This window comes from Psammomys obesus, unplaced genomic scaffold (genome assembly GCF_907164565.1).
Source record: "Psammomys obesus unplaced genomic scaffold, mPsaObe1.curated_primary_1811, whole genome shotgun sequence".
NCBI lineage: Eukaryota > Metazoa > Chordata > Mammalia > Rodentia > Muridae > Psammomys > Psammomys obesus.
This window is the reverse complement of record NW_026596051.1, coordinates 21277168-21301543: the sequence shown is the minus strand read 5'-3', so window position 1 is coordinate 21301543 and position 24376 is coordinate 21277168. Positions and strand designations below refer to the sequence as shown.

Here is a 24376-nt window from a genome sequence, read left to right as displayed (position 1 = left end):
CTAAAAGCCTGCCCCTCACTGTGAACTTCTTCCAGCAAGGCCACACCTCCTAAGCTCCCCCCAAACAATGTCACCAACTGGGGGAGCAAGCATTTCAATGTCTGAGAACATTGGAGACATTGCATTACCAGGACATGTTCTAACCTTAACAATGAATAAAATAAAATCTACTGGATTTGGGACATAACCTCAGTCAGTAAAGTACTTTCTGCATAAGCGTGAGATCCCAAGTTCAGTCCCCAGAAGATGCGGTGATGACTGGAAATCTCAGCTCTGCAGAACCAGACACAGGATGCTTGGGCTTGCCGGCCAACTATCTCAGCCTTACTGGCAGGGTGAGCCCCAGACCCCAGTGAGAGACCCTGTGTCTCATAAAACAAGGCAGATGGCTCCTAAGGAACACGTGTCGAGACCTCTGTGTGCACACACATGCATGAACACACTCTGCACCCACATGAACATGCCTCCTTCTGTGTACATACAAACCTACATACACAGAGAGACTGTGAAAGTCTTGTGACCTTAACATTTTCCTGAATCCTTCAAGAGATTACTGATTCAGGTTCAGCTGCCTAACACCACCCCATGCAAAGGAGCGTGTGAGGGGAAGTCCTGTGACAGGACTCTCAGCCTCCTGATTCAAGTTCACTGGCAAATCCCCAGAGCAATGCTGTTAAGACTGCATCTTACCTCCCTTTGATCTGCAGTGGAGAAATCTAATATGTGGGTGACTGCGGGCCTCTGGCAGAAGTCAGCCTGAGGTCACTGGGAAGGGTAGGGAGGAGCAGTAAGTTGTTTGAATAGCTCACAATGGCCACTCTGTGGCTCAACAAAGGCCTGCCCTCCTGAGTGATGGCTGACCTTTAAACTCCCACAAACATATGTATTTGCTCAGCAATTACCATTTAAACCACCGAAGGGGCTGTATAAACCGTTGTATCAAAGGAATAAATTAAAGCTTGTAAGGATCCCATAACAAAGGAGAGCAGCACAACACTGGCACTCCTAAGAAAACATAGGGGTCTCTTCCCCAGTGCAGACTTTCCCTCAAAAATCCTGTCTGTTTTGTGACTAAGATGGACAAAAGTCAGGCTCAACCCCATCTAACAGAAGCTGAAAATCTGCAGGCTAAGACACCTGGGTGAAATGGGAGGTTCTTTAATGAGGAACACTGAGGAGATGTGGCTAATGCCATGTATTAGGCAAGGGATCACGTAAGGCTTCCTGTTGTCAGTGTACATGTCTGTGCAGCATGTGTGTTGAGTGAACATGCACATGTGTGCAAGTATGAAGGCCAAAGGATAAGCTTGAGTGTTGTTGATCAGTCATCACCCACTCCTTCCTTCCTTCCTTCCTTCCTTCCTTCCTTCCTTCCTTCCTTCCTTCCCCCCTTCCTCCTCCCCTCTCTCCCTCCTTCCTGCTTTCCTTCCTTCCTTTCTTCCCTTTCCTCTCTCTCTCTTCTCTCTGTCTGACTGTCTCTCTCTTGCTCTTTCAAGACACAGTCTCCCACTGGCATTGGAACTCGGGGAACTGTCTTCCACCTCCCCAGCACTGAGATTACAATGAACATCACCATGTTCAGCTTTTGTTTTTCATTAACACAGTGAGGGACTAGGAGTTAGGCACATCCTTGGTATGCAAGACAAATAGAGACAGGCTGGATGATTAGGTAAGGAAAGATGGTGAACTTCCAAGATGGCTGGCTTCTTTCTCATATTCTTGAGCAGAGACAGAGGCTCAGGACATATTTACACCAAAATTATGAGCCTATCGTCCTTCCTGTCTTTGTTCAAACTGATCAACTCCAATTTAGCAAATGAAGACCCCTCAAAGAGTCTTAAGACCCTTAGCTTCATCTTCCCAATCACTACTATGCTGCTCTGCAGAGGGTCTTTCTCTGTCTGCATTGTCTGAGATTTCCCCTGCTGCCACTTGTGCTTGAAAGTTTTCCCACCTTTTAATTATTTAAATGGCAGAGAAAACGAACCCAGTCCAGACCCACAGCCAGAAACAGCAGGTTCTGGGGATGGAACTTGGCCCCCCCTGCTTGTAAGGCCAGTACTTTACCAAGCCCCATCCTTTGCTATTTTGATTTTTAACATCACTCAAGACAACTGTGCTATGAAACCTCACAGACACTCTTTCCTTAGTTTTACAGTGTGATGGTGACTTCCCTCCCTAATGACTGCACATTCAAGAACAGAGAGAACCATTGTGAGGATAGAGACAGAAATTTGAGAAATATTAGATTTGGGGGCAAAGTTCCATGCTCTACTGGAAGTGGCAGAATAAGCTGGAAAGCTGCTATGACTACTGCAGAATTGATAGAGCTGGAAGGGACTCCACTTGGTTGTACTCAGCCACAGACAGACAGCATGGGAAGAGAAGTTTGTATCTACAGCAGAAGGAGGATCCATGCTGGACAGCAATACAGCAAGTGTGACCTCTGGCTACACAGCCTCAGGGATGGAGGATGTGCAGAGCTGGGTGAGAGATGACAGACACAGTGCATGCCTGCTGAGTGATTCTATTTACAACAAATTCAAAGCCAGGCAAACCCAGTTCAAGTAGATGTAAGTAAGGCTGAGGGTCCATTTGGGATACAGGACCAAGTTCTCTCACATTCTGTGACACAGATGTGTGCACTATGGAAAACTCACTGGACAACATGTGATCCTAGCAGCCATTCTGTTTCAATGCAAATACCTCAAATGGAGGTTTGTATTAAAATGGTAGGCTGGGTAGATCTGCCTGGCAGGTGCTTGTCCTGAGAAATGGTCCTATCTGCTGTAGTCAGCATCCATACCAGGGGATGCTTCATGGAGGAAGAAGCTAGGTGTCTGAAACCACTTTGGGCCAGGGCCTTGGTCAGGAAGGCCTGACCCTGCACAGGAAGCATAGCATATCTTTTGGGATTTTTCTGTGTGTGTGTGTGTGTGTGTGTGTGTGTGTGTGTGTGTGTGCCTGCCTGCCTGCTATGCTTGTGCATACACATGCCCAAGGCTGATGTTGGGAATCATCTCTCTTCCACCTTATTCTTTGGGGCAGGGTCTCTCTCAGTCACTCAGAGCTTGCCAATTCAACTGGTGAACTTGATAGGAGAATTCTAGCTCTGCTTTCCCAGGCTAGAATTACAGGGATGCCATCACACCCACTCAGCATTTACAAGGGTTCCAGGGATCTGAACCTTGATCCTCTTGCTGGAGTTGCAATCACTCTCACCACTGACCCTTGTCCCTATTCCATCTTAGACTGTTTTCAGACACCTAATGTGTGCCAGGTACTGTGTGCACAGCATTCACTCCACTCTATCTGTCCTAGGCAGTCAGTATGTGAGACAAAAGTCTAGGGTTCAGAGATGCTCATCAACCTGCTTCAACAAGGCTATTGAAAGACACAGACTCAGTAGAGACTGTTACATATCCTGCACAAGGGAGCAGAGGAAGAGGCAGGGATGTGAAAAACAATGACCTCACATATCACATGGCTAGTCTTATGGTAACTTGACAAACTAGTTATCTGAAAGGAAGGAACCTCAGTTGAGACAATGCCTCCATAAGATCCGGCTGTAAGACATTTTCTTGATTAGTGATTGATGGGGGAAGGGATCAGCCCTTGGTGGGTGGTGCCATCCCTGGACTGGTGGTCCTGGGTTCTATAAGAAAGCAGGCTGAACAAGCCAGAGGAAGCACCCCTGTAGGGTGTCTGCATTAGCATCTGCTTCCGGGATTCTGAAATTCCTGTCCTGCCTTTGCTGATAAACAGAGCTATCTGTGGAAGTATAAGCCTAATAAACCCTTTCTTCCTCAACTTGCTTTTAGTCATGGCGTTTCGTTACAGCAATAGAAACCCTAACTAAGCCGAGGACATTCCACTCAAGAATGCAGTGGAAGCTGAGGATATAGCTCAGTGAAAAAGCACTTGCCTAGAAGACAAAGGCCCTGGGTTTCATCCCTTGCATTGCATTTAAGCGGGGAGGGAGAGTCCCAGGAGCTCTACTGAACTAGCACCACCCATCTTGACCTGGCAGAACTGCATCGTAACACACATGACTTTCCCTGAGTTAGACCTGACGGTTCCTCTCTTCCTGAAACCTCCACACCCTTAGTACCTAGCACACAGCTCTGCCCAGGGTAAATGACCTGGAAGGCTGCAGGTAGCCATGTGACTTAGGGCATTCTGAAGGACAAGAGGTTTCCCTAAAGGGTACCCAAGGACTCAGCATTAAACTTATTAAAGGTGAAGTTCTGAGCACATGGCAGCAGGGCCTCAACCATGACCCCCACAGGCAGCAGTCAGTAGCTATAAAATGGAGAAAACAAATATTCACGTACAGACCAAGTCTTTTGCCAGACCCCGAGGACTAGCTGTACCACCAACCTCTTGACATATATAATTTAGGAATCACTACAAAATTACACTTCCTCCCCTTTCTAGTGGATGGAAAGTATAATATGCTTGGTGCAGCAAGCTCTTCTGTAGAAGGTTTATTCCAGCTATTTCTTGAAAGCAAATTGGAAGAAGGGATAAAGGCTGAAGTTTCAGGCCTGGTAACCACAAGGTAATGAGAGATGCCCAGAGCATGGCTTTTTTCTTACCTTATTGAAGGTAGCAATTCGTCTCCAGTTTCCTTCTGCAGGAGAAGGAGCTACAATGGGTTCTGCCTCATCATGGTTCAGGTAGAAGTCAGCAACATATAATTATCTGTGCTGGAGTCCATGTTCGCCATGGAGACAAAGGAGCATAAAGCCAGTGAGGAGGCTGGGCTTACCAAGATACACTATCCACCACTGTCACTATGGAAATGAACTGTATATAATACTGGTCTTTTATACCACTCTTTATTCAGATGTCAATGTGCTTGCTTCAATATATATATATATATATATATAACATATGTATGTGAGCAGGAAAGATGTCTCAGTCCCCTGCTGATCTTGCAGGGGACTGAATTTCAGTTCCCAGTGAAATTCAGTGCCTCACAACTGCCTGTTACTCAGCTCCAGGATCTGGTACTCTCTTCTGGCTTCCACTGGCACATGTTTTCCTGTGCAATACCCACACACTTACACATAATATAAAAACATTTTAAAAGATAGGGCTAGAGGGATTGCTCAGTGGTTAGTAACACTGACTGCTTTTCCAGAGGACCAAGGTTCAACTCCCAGTACCCACATGGCAGTTCATAACCATCTATCTGTAACTCCAGTTCCATGGGATCTGATGCTGTCTTTCGATCCCCATGAGCACTGCATGCAGGGGGTACAGAGACACATATGTAGGAAACACACACACATAAAATAATAAAACATTTTCTTCTTTAAAAAGAAAATATATACGTGCTGAAGAGATGACATGGTGATTAAGATTACTGACTTCTCTTCCAGAAGACCTGGGTTCATTTCCCTATACCCACACTGGGCAGCTCACAAGCAGATCTGACTTCTTCTGGCCTCTATGAGTACTGCATTCACTGCACATACCCAAACACATGTACACACACACACACACACACACACACACACACGAAAATAAAAATAAAATCTTTAAGAAAATGTATGTGTGGGCAGCTGCTGGAAAGATGGCTCAGCTGTTAAGAGCACTTGCCACTCTTCCAGAGGACTTGCATTCAGTATCCAGAACCCATATGGAAGCTCACAACCATTTGTAACCCTAGTTTTAGGGCATCAGATGCCTTCTTATGGCCTTCTTGGGTCCCAAGCACATATGTAATACATATGCACACATGCAAGCAAACAAACACATAAACATGAATCTTTTAATCTATTAATGAATCTTTAATCTATTGTAAATAGAAGGTATGTAGGGAGTCCTGGGTTTGACCTTCCCACCAGGGCCAAAAATGTTTAAAAAATTGTCTTAACAATATATATTAACATGTGATATCTTGAACATAATCTATGTATCTGTATCTATATCTTAGGAAAAATATGTATTCCTGGATATCTATTTTGGCAAAAAGGCTAGTGAAACTATATATATAAGCTGTTTAAGGACCAGGTCAATTCAAGTTTTGGCTTTGAGGGGAAAATGAGGTTCTGACCAGACAATAAATGAGCTTTACAAAGGGGATGATAAAGGATATAAGCCTGTGAAGTGGCTATTCATCAGATAGTAACTTGCTCTTGTGGCCACCCTGCAGGATGAGTGAGGGAGAGGCTCTGGGAAAGCTGCCTCCTCTGAAGTTTCCACCAACCCTGTTCAAGAAAAGCCAGCAATTTTGTAATTCTCAGCTTTTCCCATTTAAATGGCTCTCTGCTGCCTACCGTTCGTGTTCCGGCTCCTGCATGAGCTTGAGCCTGGTTACTCTAGTCTGGCCACAGAGGCGAAGGTGGCTCTATCCTCAGCAGTCCCCACTCACGTTTCCGAGCCTATTTCTTACCAGAGTTCACAACGTGCTCAATAATGAAGAGGTCCCAGCATGAAACACCCACACATCTTCATCTCTGCTAAGTTGACAAAGCCCATCTGCCCCCAAATCCTTCTTAAGTGGCATGATGGAAAATTACTGATACGCCGTTGACAGATTCCAGAGTTATAAAAATCATGAGGCAGACTGGAGAGGTAGCTCGGTGGTTAAGAGCACTGGCTGCTCCCAACATGTGGGAGGCAAAGGCAGGCATATCTCTGAGTTTGAGGCCAGCCTGGTCTACAGAGCGAATTCCAGGAAAGCCAGGGCTTTCCAGAGAAACCCTGCCTCAAAAAACAAAAACAAACAAAACAAACAAACAAACAAACAAACAAAGCACTGGCTGCTCCTCCAGAGAAAAAAGGTTTAAACTCCCACAATTTTGGCAGCTCACAACCATCTCTAATTCCAGTTCCAGAAGATCCTAAACCCTCTTCTAGCCTTCACAGGAACCTGGCATGCACGTGGCGCACAAATTTACATGCAAGCCAAACACCCACCCACACAGTAAACACAGACAACAAACCATAAGGCATCAAACTAAGATCATCGATTTTTCAGAATAGGTGTTTGTCAGATGAGGGGGGGACACTTGGGTTCCAGACCCTGCAGATAAGTCCAAGCATGGGCAGCAGGTGGCACTATTGGACTTGACATTGAATTCAAACAGGAGGCCTGAGCTCTTACAGGAGCTTGTGTAAGAGGGTCTGAGTCGGGTAGGTGGCTGCCAAACCTGTGACAGCTACTATGCAAGGACCATACGATGATGTATTGTAATGGTAGACCCTAGGGGCACCTGCATGGCTAGCCCCTTTCCACTGGCCACAGTGACCAGCAGACAACTACCCACCATGATGCCAACTGCCCAAACCAACATCAGCAGCCTTCCTTCTTCCTCCCTGAGGAGTTCCAATCTCCTCTGGGACCTGAGATAGCTGTTCCACCTGAAATCCACTGGAGCATAGCATAGTTTAACTTTGACACATTTGACAAACTACCTTAAAGATAGCTGATAGAATTGAGATTGCACACTGTCAAACACTGTAGCATTTGAACATTTTTATGAGGCTCCCCTGGGGCTGCTTTGCATAAGTCCATTGTGTGTGGACAATTGGGTACACTTCTGCTCCCTGGGGCCTGGAACAGAGGTTGTCTCAGGCTGACCTCAGCAGTCATAGGCCTTTTGTCCCTCATTATGTGTGGTAGTCTGGGGCAATCTCCACTTTAACCTTTGCTTTCCAGAATGTCTAAGGGTTCTCTGAGCTCAAGAATAAAGAAAGTAGCCATCAAATGTAGGTCTAGCATGAGATACATGAGATACTAACTTAGCACATTCATTCTAACCTTAAGGGACCTTTTCATCTAAACTGTACAGAGGAGGGAGGTGAGGTCCAGGAACTAATGTTAAGGGACCAAGCCAGGACATAGAGCCAGTCAATTCATCTGTATACAGTGGCATGTCTTGTAAAAGGAACTTTAATTCAGCTGTTTCAATTGGTGTCTTATTGCATCTGTCTGCCTAGTCCTGGAAGCTTCCAGTTCCATACAATCTAACCTAGGCCTAGAATGTTTTCAGCCTCTGAGATTTACTGCTTAATAAGATCACCCTTTTTTGTTCTTTCTGAGCTCATAGCTGAATGGTTCAACTCAGCTATTCTCTCCTCTCTCAGCTAACTTTTTCAGTCTGGCTTTTCTCTTGGCCTCTGAATTGCTGTTTGGCCTCATATTATTTCTAATAATCTTTTCTAATCTCCGACTCCTGTCTTCACCTATATCTGTTCTCTCACTCAACTTCTTTTTAAAACCCTCCCAGTAAAACTGCCCCATTCTCTGTGTTGCTCCCTTAAGTAGCTTCCCTTTCCTTTGTCTTCCCATGAGAGCTGGACATATCCTATACTGTCAAATCTTTCTCTGATTCATCACTTTTTCTGCCACTCAATTAGACATCCCTTTCAAACTTGGATGCTTCCTTCTACTGACCTTTTGAGATTAAAGGCATGTACCATCACACCTGGACCTAAGCTTTTCTTTGCCTCTGTCTTCTGGATTAAAAGCATGTTTGTATTCCAGCCGGATCACACAGTCCTAGCTCTTTGGATATGATTGATCTCTTGTCAGAATTTAAAATTCCTCTACAATGTCCCCAACCACAGCCCAGGAACTAAGTGGAAGTCTTCCTAAGCCAGTAAGTCACTCTACCTTGTCTTATCCCTTTAGCCACACACCCTTGTTTTGGTCTCCATCTTTTTTTCACCCCAAAGATGAGTGAATAACAAAGGGGTAATTCTTGTTGAAGGCTTAAGGTTTTTTTTTTTTTTTTTTTTTTTTTTTTGGGTAAAATGTCAACTCTCAGTAGGTGGCACACGACTCCACTGGCATAATCACCAGAAGGCACCAAGCCAACCCTAGAGCAGGAACAGAGATGAGATGTAGGCTTTCTTATGCTTACAGCCCTCACAGGCCATACTTCTCAATGTCATCCTGACAACCTGGTTGCATGGGCTAACCTAACCTGCCACAGAGATGCCTCCTCTACAGATTGTCATCCCTGGCTAAACAAGGATCATCACAGGTATAATCCCAATCACCACAATTCAGGAATTCGTACCACAGCTCCATTAGGCAGCGTCTAATGGAGTGAAATTAGGCAGTGTCTAAGTAAGTAAAATTACTTAGCTTCTTCAGGTGTACAGATTTTAGTATGTTTATCCTATATTATGTGACTATTATCCACCTATAAGTGAGTTTATACCATGTGTGTCTTTCTGCTTCTGGGATGCCTATTACATATACTTTCTTTTCTGAAAATGTTAAACCAACTTGTATTTTTAAGCATTTCGTAACAACATATATCAACTTATGTGTTGCTATACTTAGCACATTCTAAAGTTTCCTGCAGTATTTTCTGAAAGTATAAGAATTTGTTACCACAAATGCAGAATTCGACAAGAATATATTTATTTTTTCATAAAAGTCTTAATAAAAATATATTTTTTCCTTAACTTAAAAACACAGTTTCAGAAAGCAAAAAGTTCAGGTTGTTATAATTCATTACACATTTTACAAACAGTAGAAGAAGCAGTCAGTAGACAAGAGTGCGAAGCAACAGAGCGCTCACTTCAGGAGCTTCACTCTGTCCTTCAGCACCTTAAAGGTGGGATTCTTGCTGATCTTCTTGTTGAAGATGGCTAGGAGCTCCTCCTCCGACATATGATGGTCACTTGTCACTGCGTGGTACTGAGCTATAACCTTTACAAAGAGAAAGATGTCAGGTGGGGAGGCCATGTTGCAAATGAGTTCTGAAACCCTACCTGTCAAACCCTTCTGTGAGGATGAAGTACACAGAAAAAGGCCCAGATTTGGACCAACATTACAAAAAAAAAAAAAAAAAAAAAAAAAAAAAGACCCCTAGATGTTGGTGACACAAGCATGCTCTCCTTGTAAAGGCAAGCAGCTGCCCAGGTACGTAAGATGGCTCAATTGTAAAGGGACTTTCTAGCCTGATGACTTAGGTTCAATCCCTAGGGCCCACATGGTGGAAAGAGAGAACTTCTGTACGTGTGGACACACACACACAATAAAACTTTCCTTGGAAAAAGCATCAGCAGCTAATTATATCCACAAAGGAGAGCAAAGTGCATGCAAAGATCATTTGGGTCATTTCCAGTATAATCAACTGTTGGCAACGCAGTCTTTAGACAGGTCCAGAACTGGAAAGCTACCCTGGCTTGGCAACAAGATGGGCTTGTTCCAGTGGCACACCACTAAAGGGCCATGTGAGCAGCTCTGGAAATATCTGACTCTCTCAGAGTTTCAGGTTAAACAACATACATCTACATAAAAACAACCCCTCCCCAGTTGTTTCAGGCCTCATTTTGCTACAGGACATACCTTTTTCTTTAACTTCTTGATTGATATCTCGTTGTCTGGGGACTGTTTAAGAACAGCTTTAATGGTACCCTTCCAGTTGAATTTACCTATAATGCAAAAAAAAAAAAAAGTCTGCACAGTTGTCTGCTTCCTGGGAAATGACATGACTCTCCCATGAACAAGATGCCAAGTTCTTCACTAGCCCAGTAACAGGGGCTTCCAGGCACAGGGGATCCTTCGGAACACTGAACTCAGGGAGGACAGATAGGCCTCACAAGCACTGTCCTTCAGAGAGCCTCAAAGGAGAAAGGACCAAAAGACACACTGAGCTGGGTCAAAGAGACCGTGGGTTGTAGAAGCACCTGAACAGCACAGCCTGCTCCTGCTTTTTCTGCAGGCCCGACTCTAACTGAGGCTCTGCAAACCTAAGGCAATGTGGGAAGGTGGCAAGCCAGACTGGCGGTGTCTCAGGATCTGCCATAGGACAGGCTTTTCTGTTCCATTGATTTAAAGCTGAGAAGTCAGTGACCTGGAAGACCAACAGGTACAAGCCAGAGCAGCCTGTACCTGCAGATTCAGCGAAGGAGCAAAGAAAGGTGCTTGGCCGGCCAGCAACTCTAACAGTACAACCACTAACTCCAGGCTAGTGCCAAAGCCTGTGTTCAACCATTGCTGGCCAAGGTCAAGTTGAGGGCAGAATCCGGCTTTCCAAAGGCTGTGGCAGAAGACACTGTCAAAGATGAACAAGAAATCTGAACTTTCTTCAATGACAGTAGGTAATGAGTAAGAAGCTGCTAGGCTGTAGTGACAGCAGAGTCCACAGGGGGCAACCTGCCTGGCACTGAAAAGGGGCAGGGAACTTGGACTTCCTTCACATCTACCTGGCAGCAGGAATACCCCACCTTAAGGTCTGGAGAGAAAGCCAGGAAATCAGGAAGCATGCTGTGGGTCAAAGGCCTGTAATCCCAACTACTTGGCGTCTAGGTAGGAGGATCATACATTCAAGGCCAGCTAGCCTGGCACACAGAGTAAGATCAAAGCCAGCCCCGACAACCACATTGATACTTTTGTCCCCAAATAGTAAAAGAGGCCTTGGACAAAGCTCAGTGATGGACCGTTTGCTTAGCACAGGCAAGGTCCCGTTCAAGGTCCCATTCAAGCCTTAGTCAGAGGTGGGGAATGAAGTAGCTAGATGTAGTGACACACATCTCTAATTCCAGCACTCAGGAGGCAGAGAAAGGTTCAAGATCAGCCTGGGATATACAGAGAAACCCTGTCTTGAAAACAAAACAAAAAAATATGTATGTATAACACACATATGATATATAAAGAAATCTCAAATTACAATAGTGGGAAAACAAAAACCCAAATCCAACCAGAAAAGGGAGGGACAAAAAGCCAAGAAAATAAACAACTTAATCTTTAAAAGCCTTTGGTCAACAAATTCAGACAGAGGCTTCAAGAGATCTGACTGAGCTTGACCAGTTGCTGAGCCTTCAACCACAGCTGTAACTCCCATCTTGGTTTATTTCTGCTGGCAGGAGGAGAGGGCAGGAGTCCACACTTCCCGCTTCATGATGCAGGAGCTCTGTGTTAAAAGGTGGTATTTAAGGGGAGCCCTAAGGTCTTGGGAGGTGGCCATGGAAAGAGATACCAGAAACAGACCCAAAGGCAGAGAGAGAACAGCTACAAGTGCCTGGACCTCAGGACATCTCTATAGGACAAGAAGCTAGACGAGACAGGTGGGGAAGGTGGAAAGGGAACAAGCCTTGCAAAACCACACTGGGCTCACTGTCAATTCCAGTGGCAATATATTGCTACTGTTTGGAACTGGAGTGCCTCTAAAGGCTGGGACCAAGCTTGGTGCCACTAGGAAGTATAGAAACCCTTGACAAGGTGGAACACTAATAAGGATTTGGGTCATTGCAGATGTGACCTTTAAGAGATTGTGGGACCCATTAGGCCTTTTGAATAGCAGGGCCTTTCCACAGGCCCCAAATCAACAGGGCCTAGTGACCATGAGCCAAAATTGATTGATTTTATAGTTTGATCATCTCAGATATTTGATACAGTAGTGAAATGCTGTCCAACATTTCTAGGTATTTTCAATCCAATCCCCTCCCCTCCTTCTTCTTATGGATGATGGAGGCATTATGGCACTAACCAACAGGCCTGAAGCACTGGGTTAACTTTAAAATTCTTGGCTGTGCCTCTGATGGGCATGGCATTGCAAGGAAGCCCTTGGCCCACCTCTGGCAAGGAGCATCTCTTCCCTACCCACTCAGAGTAAACACAGGGGGTGGTACCTTTCGATGGAGCCTCATAGTCCTTGGGCTCTCCCTCCTCAGGCTGTCCTGTCAACTTCATCTTTTTCTTCTTGTTATCGGACTCAACTGTTAGAGAAGCAAAAGTTTTAGTTGCTACCACTCACAGAAGCCTGGCTTGGCATCAGCTCCTTCTCACACCTCACTCTGCAAGATCTGGCATCAAGCTGGCTGATGATGAGCAATAGAAGGCTGAGAGGTGAGGTTAGGTGGACTCCCCAGAGCTTCTGCTCTTCTCCCTGCTTGGTCAATAATGTTAAGGCCTAACACATTTCTCTGTACCCAGAACTCACAGTCACAGAGAACCTAATGTGCAGGTTGGGCACATACCTTCCAAGTGCTTTTGCCGCTTCCGTTTTCCTGCTGTCTTGGCCTGGACCCCTTCAGCATCCTCCTCGGAAACTCCATTTCTGTCTGTTCCCTCTTCTGAGGCCTGCCTACCTCGGGCTTTCTTCTCTGACGGGCCATTGGCCTCGGTGGTTTCCTCCCCACCAGCCTCCTGGCCCTTTTTGCGCTTCTTTGGCTTCTGGCCCCCCAGGTTTTCCTGGTGGTTTTCTAACTTTAGCTCTTTCTTCTCTTTCTTCCTGTTCTTCTGTCGTTCCTCCTTCCTTTCTCTTTTATTCTTCTTTGCCTCTGTTTGCTCCTCTGTGGTGCCATTTGTTTTCGCAGATGGAACCTTAGTGGGGATCTCTGCATGTGGCTTGGTTGTGTGGCTGGGTAGCTGCTGATCTTGCTCCTTATGAAGTAAAAAACAGGAATCATCTAAGTGCCTGGTCTGGCCACGCCCATTGTTCACATTATACTGTTTATGATTGTGACACCTAACAACTAAAATTCAGCAATACAAATACAAAACCACCACCAGCAACAACAAAACACCTCTAAGCACATACCCCATTCTGGAACCTGTTCTCATGATATTAAAGGGTGAAATGAAGCAAGCCGAATTCCAGCTCACTGTCACCCTTTATATGGATAAAGAAAGAGTAGCCAGGTGTGGGAAAGTCAGGGAGCTGCACATCTGCAGCTCTGGGCTCAAGATCCAGTTCCACTGCTAGCAGGTGCTCGGGAGCTACTGTTTCATCTGTAGGACAAGGCATGATGCAACTCCATGGACAGCTAACATATGGTAACATGAGAAAGGTATGCCCTGTGTGTAGTACAGAAGACTTGATGCAGGTGAAGTGTTCTAAAGAAAACAAGTACAGACAGAGGTGCTGTCACTTTACCCTTCTCCAGGTGAGATGGCCACCCTCAGAACAGTCACAACTGCCAGTGTAAAGAATGAGGAGGAGAATCTGATGGGTCTGAGTACTTCCTGCAGGCACTTACAAGCAAGGCACTGCAGGCTGGCTTCAACTGGCAGAACCTTCAAGATGGAGGGCCAATAGGGGTTAGATCATCAGGGATGCTGCCCCCAGTGAATTAAGATCAAACCTACCTCAGACCTTGTTAGCTTCCTGCCAACCATGTCATTGCTTCCCAAAATGTTCCCATTACAACACTGTTTGCCAGAAGCTGAACAAACGAGACCACCTGATCTTAGACTTTCAACCCTCCAAGCCTTTTCTTTAGCAAGTACCCAGCTTAAAATTGTTGTAGCCACAGAAAACAGACAAACGCACTGCATGCACTGTGCTGAAGCATATTTTCTGCCTACTTCTGTACTTACTGAAACTGGGTACCCGGTCCCATGCAGACAGTTCCCCCTCCTTGCTATATTGTTACTGTACTGATTTCTCCAGATGTATCAGAACAGAGTACTGAACCGCCTGTAAGTCCCCTCTGCAGAGGGAGGAATAAGGCTGCTCCAGGTGCTAGAAAAAGCCTGGGTTAAGGCATCCACAAGCATGACAGCAAGTTCCACAACTTGGTCACTTTCAGATGACATGGGACAAGTTACTTAGTCCTCTCTGCAATGCCAACTGAAGGCAAACCAGCCTTCACTTGGAGCACAAACTCAGACCTTACCACTTGTTGCTTGGAGGACAGCATCGGAAAGCAGACAAACTAAACTGTGGAGGATTTCTATGAAGCTGACAAGGCTCCTGGGAAAAAAAGGCTTAGTGTGAACCCAGAAACAGACCCAGGAGGAAGAACGGAAGGCTTTTCCTACTGTCTTCTGTTAAATTATTACAATGTACTAACTAGCCACCTCCGGATTGCCATAATGAATACATGAGGTGACTAGCTTACAGAACATTTATCTTGGCTGATAAATCTGAAGGTTCCTATCTAAGACTGAAATGCTTTGGGTCTCAGGCAAGGGGTGTGGCAGGGTAAACCATTCATGTCGTGAATTAGAAACAAAGAGAACAAGGGGCTGTCTCAACACCCCCTCAAAGGCAAGTCCTCAGTGTCCTAACTTCCTCCAACCAGGACCCACTTGCTAATAGCTCCAAAACTCCCAACAGTGCCAGAAGCTGATGATGAGCCTTCAAGACATGGGCCCTTGAGGACATTCAATCCCCAAGCAGTAACATATGACCACTGAGTGCCAGCTTTCAAATTCCCTTCTCCTAAGCTTAGACAGTCTCCAGCTGGTCTTCAACTAGCTCATGGCTGCAGGATGGAAGGCACACAGCAGTTCTTAAAGACTCAGTTCTTCCCACTTCCATTCCCTGCTCCCTAGTGATGCCTTACCTGAAGCATGGCCTTCGCTGTAGAACAGCCCACCCCCCTTTCCTCTCTGCCCACTGCCTTTTGCTCTTCACAGCACTAAGACCCGGCCTAATCTGTAACCCTTCATCTGCTGTTATCTGCTTCCGCCACACTCAACTCCACTAGGACAGGCACATCACCTGATGAGGGCCGTACCCAGGGCACCCCTGCTAACTGACATGGAGAGAAGCTGTCTGTCGGAAATAGAGAGGCCCACCCCGACCATGCCTGCAGGTACAGGACGATATGTCCAAGTCAAGGCTAAACCAAGCCAGAGGCCCATTTCTGTGTAGACGTCCCCAGGCAGAAGTACAAGGGCTGCTATCATATGCTTTTTATTTATTCCTTACTTACTGCAGCCACGTCTGAGCTGTTGGAGCACAGCAGGAGCTGACTGCTCATTTCCCTCTATTGATAAGTTTAAAGACTCAAAAGAACTAGAAAAAAATCAATACGCTGCAGTTGAACTAAGCAATTTCAAATCTTCAATTTTTTTTTGTGAAAATAATAGAAATCACCTTTTAAAATTATGGGTAACAGTCATGTCAATTAAATGATAAAATGGTTTTAAGATTTCATGGTTCAATCTGTGTACTATGGAGAAACAAGTACAAGATATACCACAAAGGTAAATTTCCTTTTGCTGTTCACACTAGCTTTTCTTTTTTGTGTGGGCACTTATACTGGTATACTTGTTTGTGTATACATGTGTGGAAGCCAGAAGGTCAACATCAGCTGTCTTTTTTGTACTTTCCATCTTATTTTTTGAGACAGGGTCTCTGACAGAACCTAGGGCTTTTTAATTAGGCCAGACAGGTTGGGATCCACTTGTTTCTGCCTCCTCATCGCTGGGGTGACAGACAAGCATGGCCATGCCAAGCTTGTATGAGAGCACTGGGGATCCAAAGCCAGGTCCTCATGCTTTGCGCGGCAAGCGCTTTGTTTTGCATTCTGGACTTCTGACTAGAGCAGGACTAGCCAGAGCATCCTCTGTTCTCAAATGGCTGAACAAAGTTCCCGAACAGGATGTAAGTGGACAGCTGTACATTAACAATGGAACCATAACAACTTGGGTAAAGAATAGCAAGCCAAGTCCTGCTCCTACTACACCAGGGAGATCTCTATGCAATCACTTTGACCAACAGGTGGCTAATGGTTCACAAGCTCTCCCTGTAACAGAAGCAGGATGACTGAACACCCATTAGATATACACAATGCTACAATATGCAGGCGATCTGGGGACCCTCACTGTTGACTGAAAGACCACTCAGCTACGATGCCCTGAGCCTGTTTAAACTTCCTTCATGACACCAAGCCACTCCTGAGATACTTATGATCTGCTCTAAGGAATAAATACAAAGTGTACAGTAGCATGGATATTAGATTAGGAAGTGGAAGCTCAGAGGCTAATGTGGCTATGACCACACACACAAAGCAAAACAAAGGCCAGAAGCAGATCAGCCAGACATCAAATCCTGGACCACTCCCATGCACTCGGCCTCACTGCTGTGCAAAAAAACTGGCCTCATGCCACAAAAACTGGTCCTAATGCCAAGCATGTAGAATGAATGGCTGGGTCTGCACAACAGGTGCTCCCAGCTCCATCCTGCCCACCAAAGAGAGAGAAGGAAGTTCTTTGAAAACGCCATCTTGACCTCCATACACGGAACTGCACTTCGTTATTCCCAATTGTTTGTCACACTGCAATTGAAAAGTGGAGTGGACTCACACTGCTAGATGCTTCAGAGAAGATGCTCCACACCTGCTCCAGAACAGAGTCGCTGTGCACCTTCAGGCTGTTCCTCATCCAGTTCTGTAGACACAAGAGAAAGCCGCTGTCCCCTCTGAGAGGTCACTTGATGGGCCACACCCTGATTTGGCAATATCATTTAAATTCATACCTGAAACTTTGCCTTTTTTCTGGGAACATTGTCAAAAGCACTAATTTGCTGTAAAAGTTCTCGCACCTTGGGGCTGACGTTGGGCTTCTTTATTAATTCATTAATTTTCTATTTTAGAAAAAGAAGAAAATAAACAAATGACATAATTACATAAAGCCCAACTCATGCCCTTGGCTTGGCCAGAGGGCTCTCACATTCTTTAGCCAAGATTCTCTATTTACACCTATGTGTAATGACAAATATCCTAATATTCAACACAGTCCTGGCCAAAGCAGCTAAGCAAGGGGGAAAAAAGTTAATGCTTCCTTAACAGAAGGGACAAAATCAGGTCACAGGTGTACAGGTATGCCTTGAGGGAACATGTCCCCCACGTAGAAAACTCAGCAGGGTTCGTGCAGCCAGTTAGAATTAACAACTCATTCAGCAGCACAATCAACTCTTGAAACGCAAGTTGCATTTTTATACACCAACAAAAAACAATTCAAACTTGAACATTAGGAGAATCCTATTTGCAATACAACATAAAAAGCCATGACCAAAGAGGTGAAGGAATTGTGCACTAAACACTGTTACAAGAATGAAAGACAGTATTAATCGCATGGACCAAGACAACATCAAGATGACCCGAAAGCCCTGGCAAAGTCCAGTTGTTTGGTCTAATTCACATGGAACCCTGAGGGTCTCCAAATGACAAAAACAATCTTGAAAAATAAGTTTCTTAAATTTCACAACTCACTACAAAACTAACAATGATCCCAAAAGTGCAGTATTGCCACAAAGACCACTGGAAAAGGACAAGGAAGGAATATGCCCCCAAGGATGTGGTCAAAGGGTTTTTGACAGGATGTCAACAACAGTCCATGGAAGAATGAACCCCCTTTTCAACAAGCTGGGACTAGTGGATCCTCACATGGACACCGGACTCTTTCCTTGTTATACAGAAAATAGTTCAAAATGAATCAAAGACCTAAATTTTAAAAGTTAAACTATAAAGCCTCAAAGGAAAAAAATTCCTTCAAGATATCTGATCTGGTAATAGTTTCTTATACACAACACCTGACAAACAACATTAAGGGTCATCTGGATACCATACAAATACTTTTCCCAATAGTGTTTATATGGAGGTGACAGCATCTGTACCCTAGCTGGTCCATCTTGCCAGCATCACACACAAACTTAAAGATAAAGGTTTCTGCAGCTTCTCAAGTGGTCCTCAACAGGGTAACTTACTGCAAAGTCCTTCATGAGGGTCATGGCCAGAGTGTGCATCTTTAGAGAGAGCCAACACTTCAAGTTCACACTCACTCTGCCATTCAATAAGGAACTACTAACCTGATTTTTAGGAAAATGCCATCTCCACAAAGGTGACATTTGTCCACCCATTTTCCTTTGTTTCAAACTGGAGCTCACTGCTTTTGTACACTGTAAAAGGAACTTTTACTGTCCTGCTTCAGTTGTCTTCGATGCTTATTGCCTCTGCCTGCTAACATAGGCCTAGTCCTGGAAGCTTCTAGCCTCCGCACAATCAAAACCTAGGCCTAGAATGTCTTCAGCCTCTGACACCTACTGCTTAATAAGCTCACCCTTTCTTGTTCTTTCTGAGCTCTGGGCTGACTGGCTCAACTCAGCTGTTCTGGCTCAAACTCCTCTCCCAGCTGACATATCCAATCTGGCTCCTCATTCCTGGCTTGTTCTGCCTTCAACCTCTCTCTGTAAAGCTTCCCCAGTAAACTTCCTCTTCTCTCTCTCTGCATTGCCCCTTCAGTAGATTCCCTTTCCTCTCTCTTCCTGTGACAGTTGAACATATCCTAGTCTGTCAAATCTCTCTCTGATTTGTCACTTTTTCTGCCACTCAATTAGATATCACTTTCAAACATGGGTGTTTCCTTCTACAAACTAACTTTACCTTCATTGTTTGGGATTAAAGGCATGTACCACTACGCCTGGACCTAAGCTTTTCTTTACTTGATACTTGTTCTATACTAGCTGGCCTTGAACTCAGATCTGCTTGCCTGTCTTCTGGATTAAAGGCGTGTTTGTATTCCAGCTGAATCTCTTGCCCAAGCAGCCATGTTCTGAATTAAAATTCCTCTATAGTACATTTTTTCACTAGAAAGTTCTTACATTTGTGAAAATGTCTACTTTGTTCAGATGTGACAGACTGATATGTCTTAAGCTGTAAGACCTCTACCACTGGGGGTGTACCTGTATATACCTCGATTTTGTTTTATAGCCAAGAGACAGAAGGAACCCCCAATCTGTAAAAAACAGGAGCCACAGATAAATGCACCACAGTTTTATCTTCTCACCATGTGCTGACACTTCTGCTCTACCCTAAGGAGTGCTGCCTCTGGGACACAATCACTGAAGCCCCAGAAGGAAGCAGGTGTGGGATGAGCAATAGGATGGGAGACCCTTACCTGAATCCACGCCTGCTGTTTCGCATCACCTTTGTATGTCTTGGCTTCATAGCCTTTGCCTCCATACTTCTCACCTTCACTGATGCACTTCACATGGCTTTTGTAGTCATCACCCCTGCAGAGGGACCAGGGTTCATTACTAGGCTGACACCATGCTAGTGGCTCTCAAAAACAGCACAGTAATTTGTTTTTTACTTTCCACACCTGGTCAACTGCACAAACAGCCTAATTCTTAACTTCTTTTTTTCTGCTTATTTGTTGCTTTTGGGCTCTGACAAAATGACAACAAAGTAAATGTCAGCTAGAAAGCGGAGCAATCCAAACTTTCACTAAAAACAATTTTTTTTTTTTTTTGATGGTGCTGGGAATTGGGCTTCACACATACCAGATAAAAGCTCTGCCACTAACCCATATTCCCTTCAACTATATGCCCCCCAAATTGTGTGTGTATGTGTGCATGCTAACTGCCAACGAGTATACGTGGAGGTGCAAGGACAACCGGGGGAGTCAGTTCTCTCTTCTACCTTGGGTCCTAGGGATGGAACTTAGGTGGTCAAGCTGGTAGGGTATATGTTTTAAACCCACTGAGTCACCTTGCTAGCCCCAAATTCTCTAACTAACAGAATCTTATTCCTTTGGTCTCCTTTTTAACAAGTCCTTAAAATGAAATGGCACTCCCTTGAAGAGTCACACCAAGTGTCGTCAACAGACCATAAGCTTTCATTCTTAAGTCACTGCCCTCATTTTGCTCCTCTATTTCTCCAAGCTTTGTGGGGCCTGGATCTATACCTGGATCTTCAGGAATTATCAGAACTTACCAGAAATCTTTCCCACAGTCAATGCAAGAAAGACATTCACAGTTTCTGCAGACAGACACGTGCTTTTCCACCTGTATTTTCTTCACTGATTCACCACATGCATTGCATGTAAAAAATACCATTTTTGGTTAAATGATTAAATATTCTTTGAGACAGGTTTGTACTCTTGCCCTAAAAAAACAAAACAAGATGAAGATAATTATAATAAGCCGAAACTCCTCCCAATAAATGAATTCCATAATAAAAGAGCAGGCTCAAAGCTTATCACTAATCTGAGAAGTAACATACCACCAAAGGCAGAAAAAACAGCTGAAGCCAGGAGCTATGTTCACATGCTAATGTACTGAGCCCTAGCACAAGCTAGAATATCATGGCTCAACATCTCTATGAAGCCACAGAGGCACAGAAAGTAAGAAACTTGCCCAGGACGGCATAAAACCTGGAAGATTGGCAGCACTGATGTCTTTAAGCAGCCTAAAATATACAAAATCAAAGTGGTAGCCAGCAGCACAGTGTAGGTGTGAATTCCAATGAAGACTAAAAAATAGTTCCTACATGCACAATGAAGGAGTCACAAGTGTTAAAATGAAGACATCCTCCTGGCCTCAGTGGACAAGGACAAACAAACATATTTCAGTAGGGTGTATGCATGCCAGGGAGGAAGAGAAGGAACCTATCAAAGGAGCTCGCAAACCCAGGTATGCCAGCCTCCCAAGGTGCACACTGCATGGAGGGGCATCTGCTCACACATAGCCACTTCATGTTGCATGTATGCTACTGTACTCTGCAAACAGATTCCTTAAGTGTTACCAATGCCACAGTAACTTTCCATGCTTACATAGGCTTTTAATCATCGGACTCTGAGAGCAGTGCTGTTCTTATAAAATGGGCTTCATTCAGCCCAAATACTGAGAGTTGTTAACCCAGCACCCTCTTCCTCAGTATGAGAGGAATGGTGGGCATCAAGTAAACACACAGGATTTGCTTCTCTGCTTCATGTAAGAACTCCTCAGCTGCGCTTGGTTTACAGAGAATTCAAGTACAAATTACCTTTTGACACAAGCCAGTGAGATTACACCAAAGCAAGGACTGTTTTCTTCCACTGAGCTCTGAATGGAAATATCCATCCTGCTACAAGGGCCTCCTGCCCTGTGGAAGCACTGCTGGACACTGGTTCATCTTAGATACAAACCACAGGTCCTTGACACCAATGCCCTGTGCCTTCCTCCTCAGCCTGTGAACAGAGCTAATTAGCAAGGGAAGGCATGTGGGCAGCTATAGTCTGGCACCAAAGGAAGACTGAGGCAGACAGGACCATTCTAGACCCTGCAAGTATTGTTGTCTAGCCTGTTTTGTTGTTGTTGTTTTTAAGGACTTGTGTCACACCTCAGGGAACTGGGACCATGCTTAATGTCTACCACAGCCTGGCTTTGGAGATGCTCCCTATCATTTTGCACAAGGCAGATGGAGGTGAATAAATGCCAGGCAGCAAGACCAGCAGTTCTGCTGCAAGTGTGAAAACAGGAACAAGAGCCAACTGCCACCTAGTCTGGACATTCTTACACACTTACGTAAGAATAAGAGAAAAGTCACTGATTAGATACCAAGAAATGGACTGCCATGGTAACACAGCCAATAGCTGCTACAATTAGCTAAAGGATCCTCTGAAAACTTAGAAAGCACTTCCACAACGAGGATGATGAAGATAATAACCCTCAACTTAGACATGACTTAGAGCTTTTCAACCTCAGCCACTGAGGACTGCTGTTTCTGGTCAAGCAGGAGAGCAGAGAACAGACTTCCACAAACCTTGAGAACCACAGGGTCTGTTCTCAGGAAAGACCAGAAGTAAAGCCCAAGAAGGACACTGGAAAAAAGATACAGGAAGTGACAGAAGTGGCATGGCAAAAATATGCTCATAGCATCTATGAAAAACAGGTCCCCAAGGCACAGTGTGAAACTAACTCAGAAGAAGATTGGAATCAGGTCATATGTCCAAGGGAAACATCAGTCTGGAGCCATGCTTAACTCATTTTCTATCTATTTATTGGACATGAAATGGGTAACAGTTTGTTCACCTGCTTGGCCAATGAGATAAGATTTGTAAGGAGCTTATTCAGATCCAGGGTGGGACAATCCAGACCCAGGGTCACCTTGGCTGTACAGCACATCCAACCCAGGAAAATACCTTTCATTTAAGAGTACATGCTACAAACAACAGTAAGGCTCGGAATCACAAAGGCCAGCTCGACTGACCATCCAGCAGGGTCCAAGTCTTTCTCTAGGCTTAACAGCATCAGGAGTGTGAAGGCCACAAAATATGAAACAGAATCCCAGGCTAAGTGAAGATAGCAATGTCCTGTTAGGTTTACTCTGCTGTGATAAACACTCAACCAAGAACAACTTGGGGAGGCCAGAGATCAGCCTCAGAAGTCACCTACCTTCTCTTTTCTAGAAATTCACTTTATTGAGTCTATAAATGTTTTGTGTCTATGTGTATGCCCAGTATTCAGAGGTCAGAAGAAGGCATCAGATCTCTTGGATTCTGGGTGCTGGGAATTGAACCCAGGTTCTCTGGAAGAGCAGCAGGTACTCTTAATCATTGAGCCATGTCTCTGGCCCCCTACCATCTCTCTCACTGGGAGTTGCTGATTAGATCAGGTGAGCTGACTAGTGAGTGAGCCACAGGGATCTATCACCACACCTTGCTTTTTAATTCTCAGGGCATGAGAATTCTGATCCTCATGCTTGCGTGGCAAACATTTTACAGACTGCACTATCTCTCTATTCTTAGCATACTCTTAACTAATGCACACACACTGACTATATTTACCCCAAAAACAGCACATCTTAAAGGACAGGCTGGCAACTCCAGCACAAGATCCAGGGAGCAAGCCACTGCTCCCTTTAAACTTCAAGTTCTCCCCATCTATGATTCAGCCCACCATAACTAGACACAAGACTCTTCCAAGAGAATTCCCAGAAATCACAGCTGCAGTGCAAGAGAAGTAAAGACAAGCACACACCTCCACCCTCCCGGGACCTGGAGGAAGACCATGAGTGGGCACCAGCTTCCAATGAACCTCAAAGAATCCAAGCCATGCCTCTGCTTTGCAGATCGAGCCTCCCCACCCCAGCCTCATTTGACTTACATGTTAGGCACTATGGTAGTCACCAGACGCCTGACACAATTTGAACAGGCTCCGTGTCCTAGGACCTCAAAGGCCAGAAGCCAGGTTTGTAGGCACACACAACCCTCTTATTTCTCTTAACTCTTATCTCTCAGGAGGTAGGTGCTTCAGGAAAATTCTGACATTTGCTGAGTAGCTACTACATGCCAAGCCCTTTGCCCCTATAATCTTCACACATATACACCAAGTTAGGTTCTCTAGTATCCCTTTTGGACAGATGTAGAGCCGGGTACAACAGAGTTAAGTAGCTTGTATCTAGTTGGAGATTGGAGATTCGCACTCACTTCTTAGCTCTTTGGTACTCTGAACTCCAGGGACCCTCAGACCGCTCCTCAGGACCTAGTTCTCGAGACTCAGAGAAAAGCTTTCTTCCCATCAGCCAGCAGGTCTGAAGCCCTGTAAGGTGGGGACCAACCATGCTATCTGGCTGGCCCCAAAGGCCTCTCCGACTAAAAAACGGGACGGAATGTCTCTTAGAGCTCAGAACTCCAGGTTTTGCCCGCGAGCGGGTCAACAAGGAAGGCGGCCATGCTGCCATCTCCCTCCCTCCAGGTCCGGGGATCCAAACCACCCTTACCTCCCAGTAGACTCCGCTAACGGTCTCAACCGGCCGCTAGGAGCACGTGGAGCTGCAGCAGTCCAGCGAAGCGCCGACACCAGCTCACCCAGCTATCCCGCGTAGAACACACTCCCGGCCGTCGCGCTCCAAAGCGCACGCGCGTCGCGGCCACGCCCCCGAGACGGAAGTGACGGCGCCGGAA

The 24376-nt window shown here is 45.2% G+C and overlaps 1 protein-coding gene across 1 annotated transcript; it reads right to left on the bottom strand.

Moving 5' to 3' along the window:
* Positions 1-9366: 9366 nt before the first annotated feature.
* On the bottom strand, positions 9367-24335 carry Lyar (Ly1 antibody reactive). The gene is made up of 9 exons (XM_055624292.1): positions 24193-24335; positions 20425-20595; positions 19607-19721; positions 17187-17294; positions 17015-17098; positions 12955-13360; positions 12607-12693; positions 10322-10407; positions 9367-9679 (listed from the first exon to the last, which is right to left on the bottom strand). The coding sequence occupies exons 2-9, from the start codon at positions 20544-20546 to the stop codon at positions 9545-9547; spliced, it is 1143 nt and encodes a 380-aa protein (XP_055480267.1). The 5' UTR covers positions 20547-20595; positions 24193-24335; the 3' UTR covers positions 9367-9544.
* Positions 24336-24376: the final 41 nt, after the last annotated feature.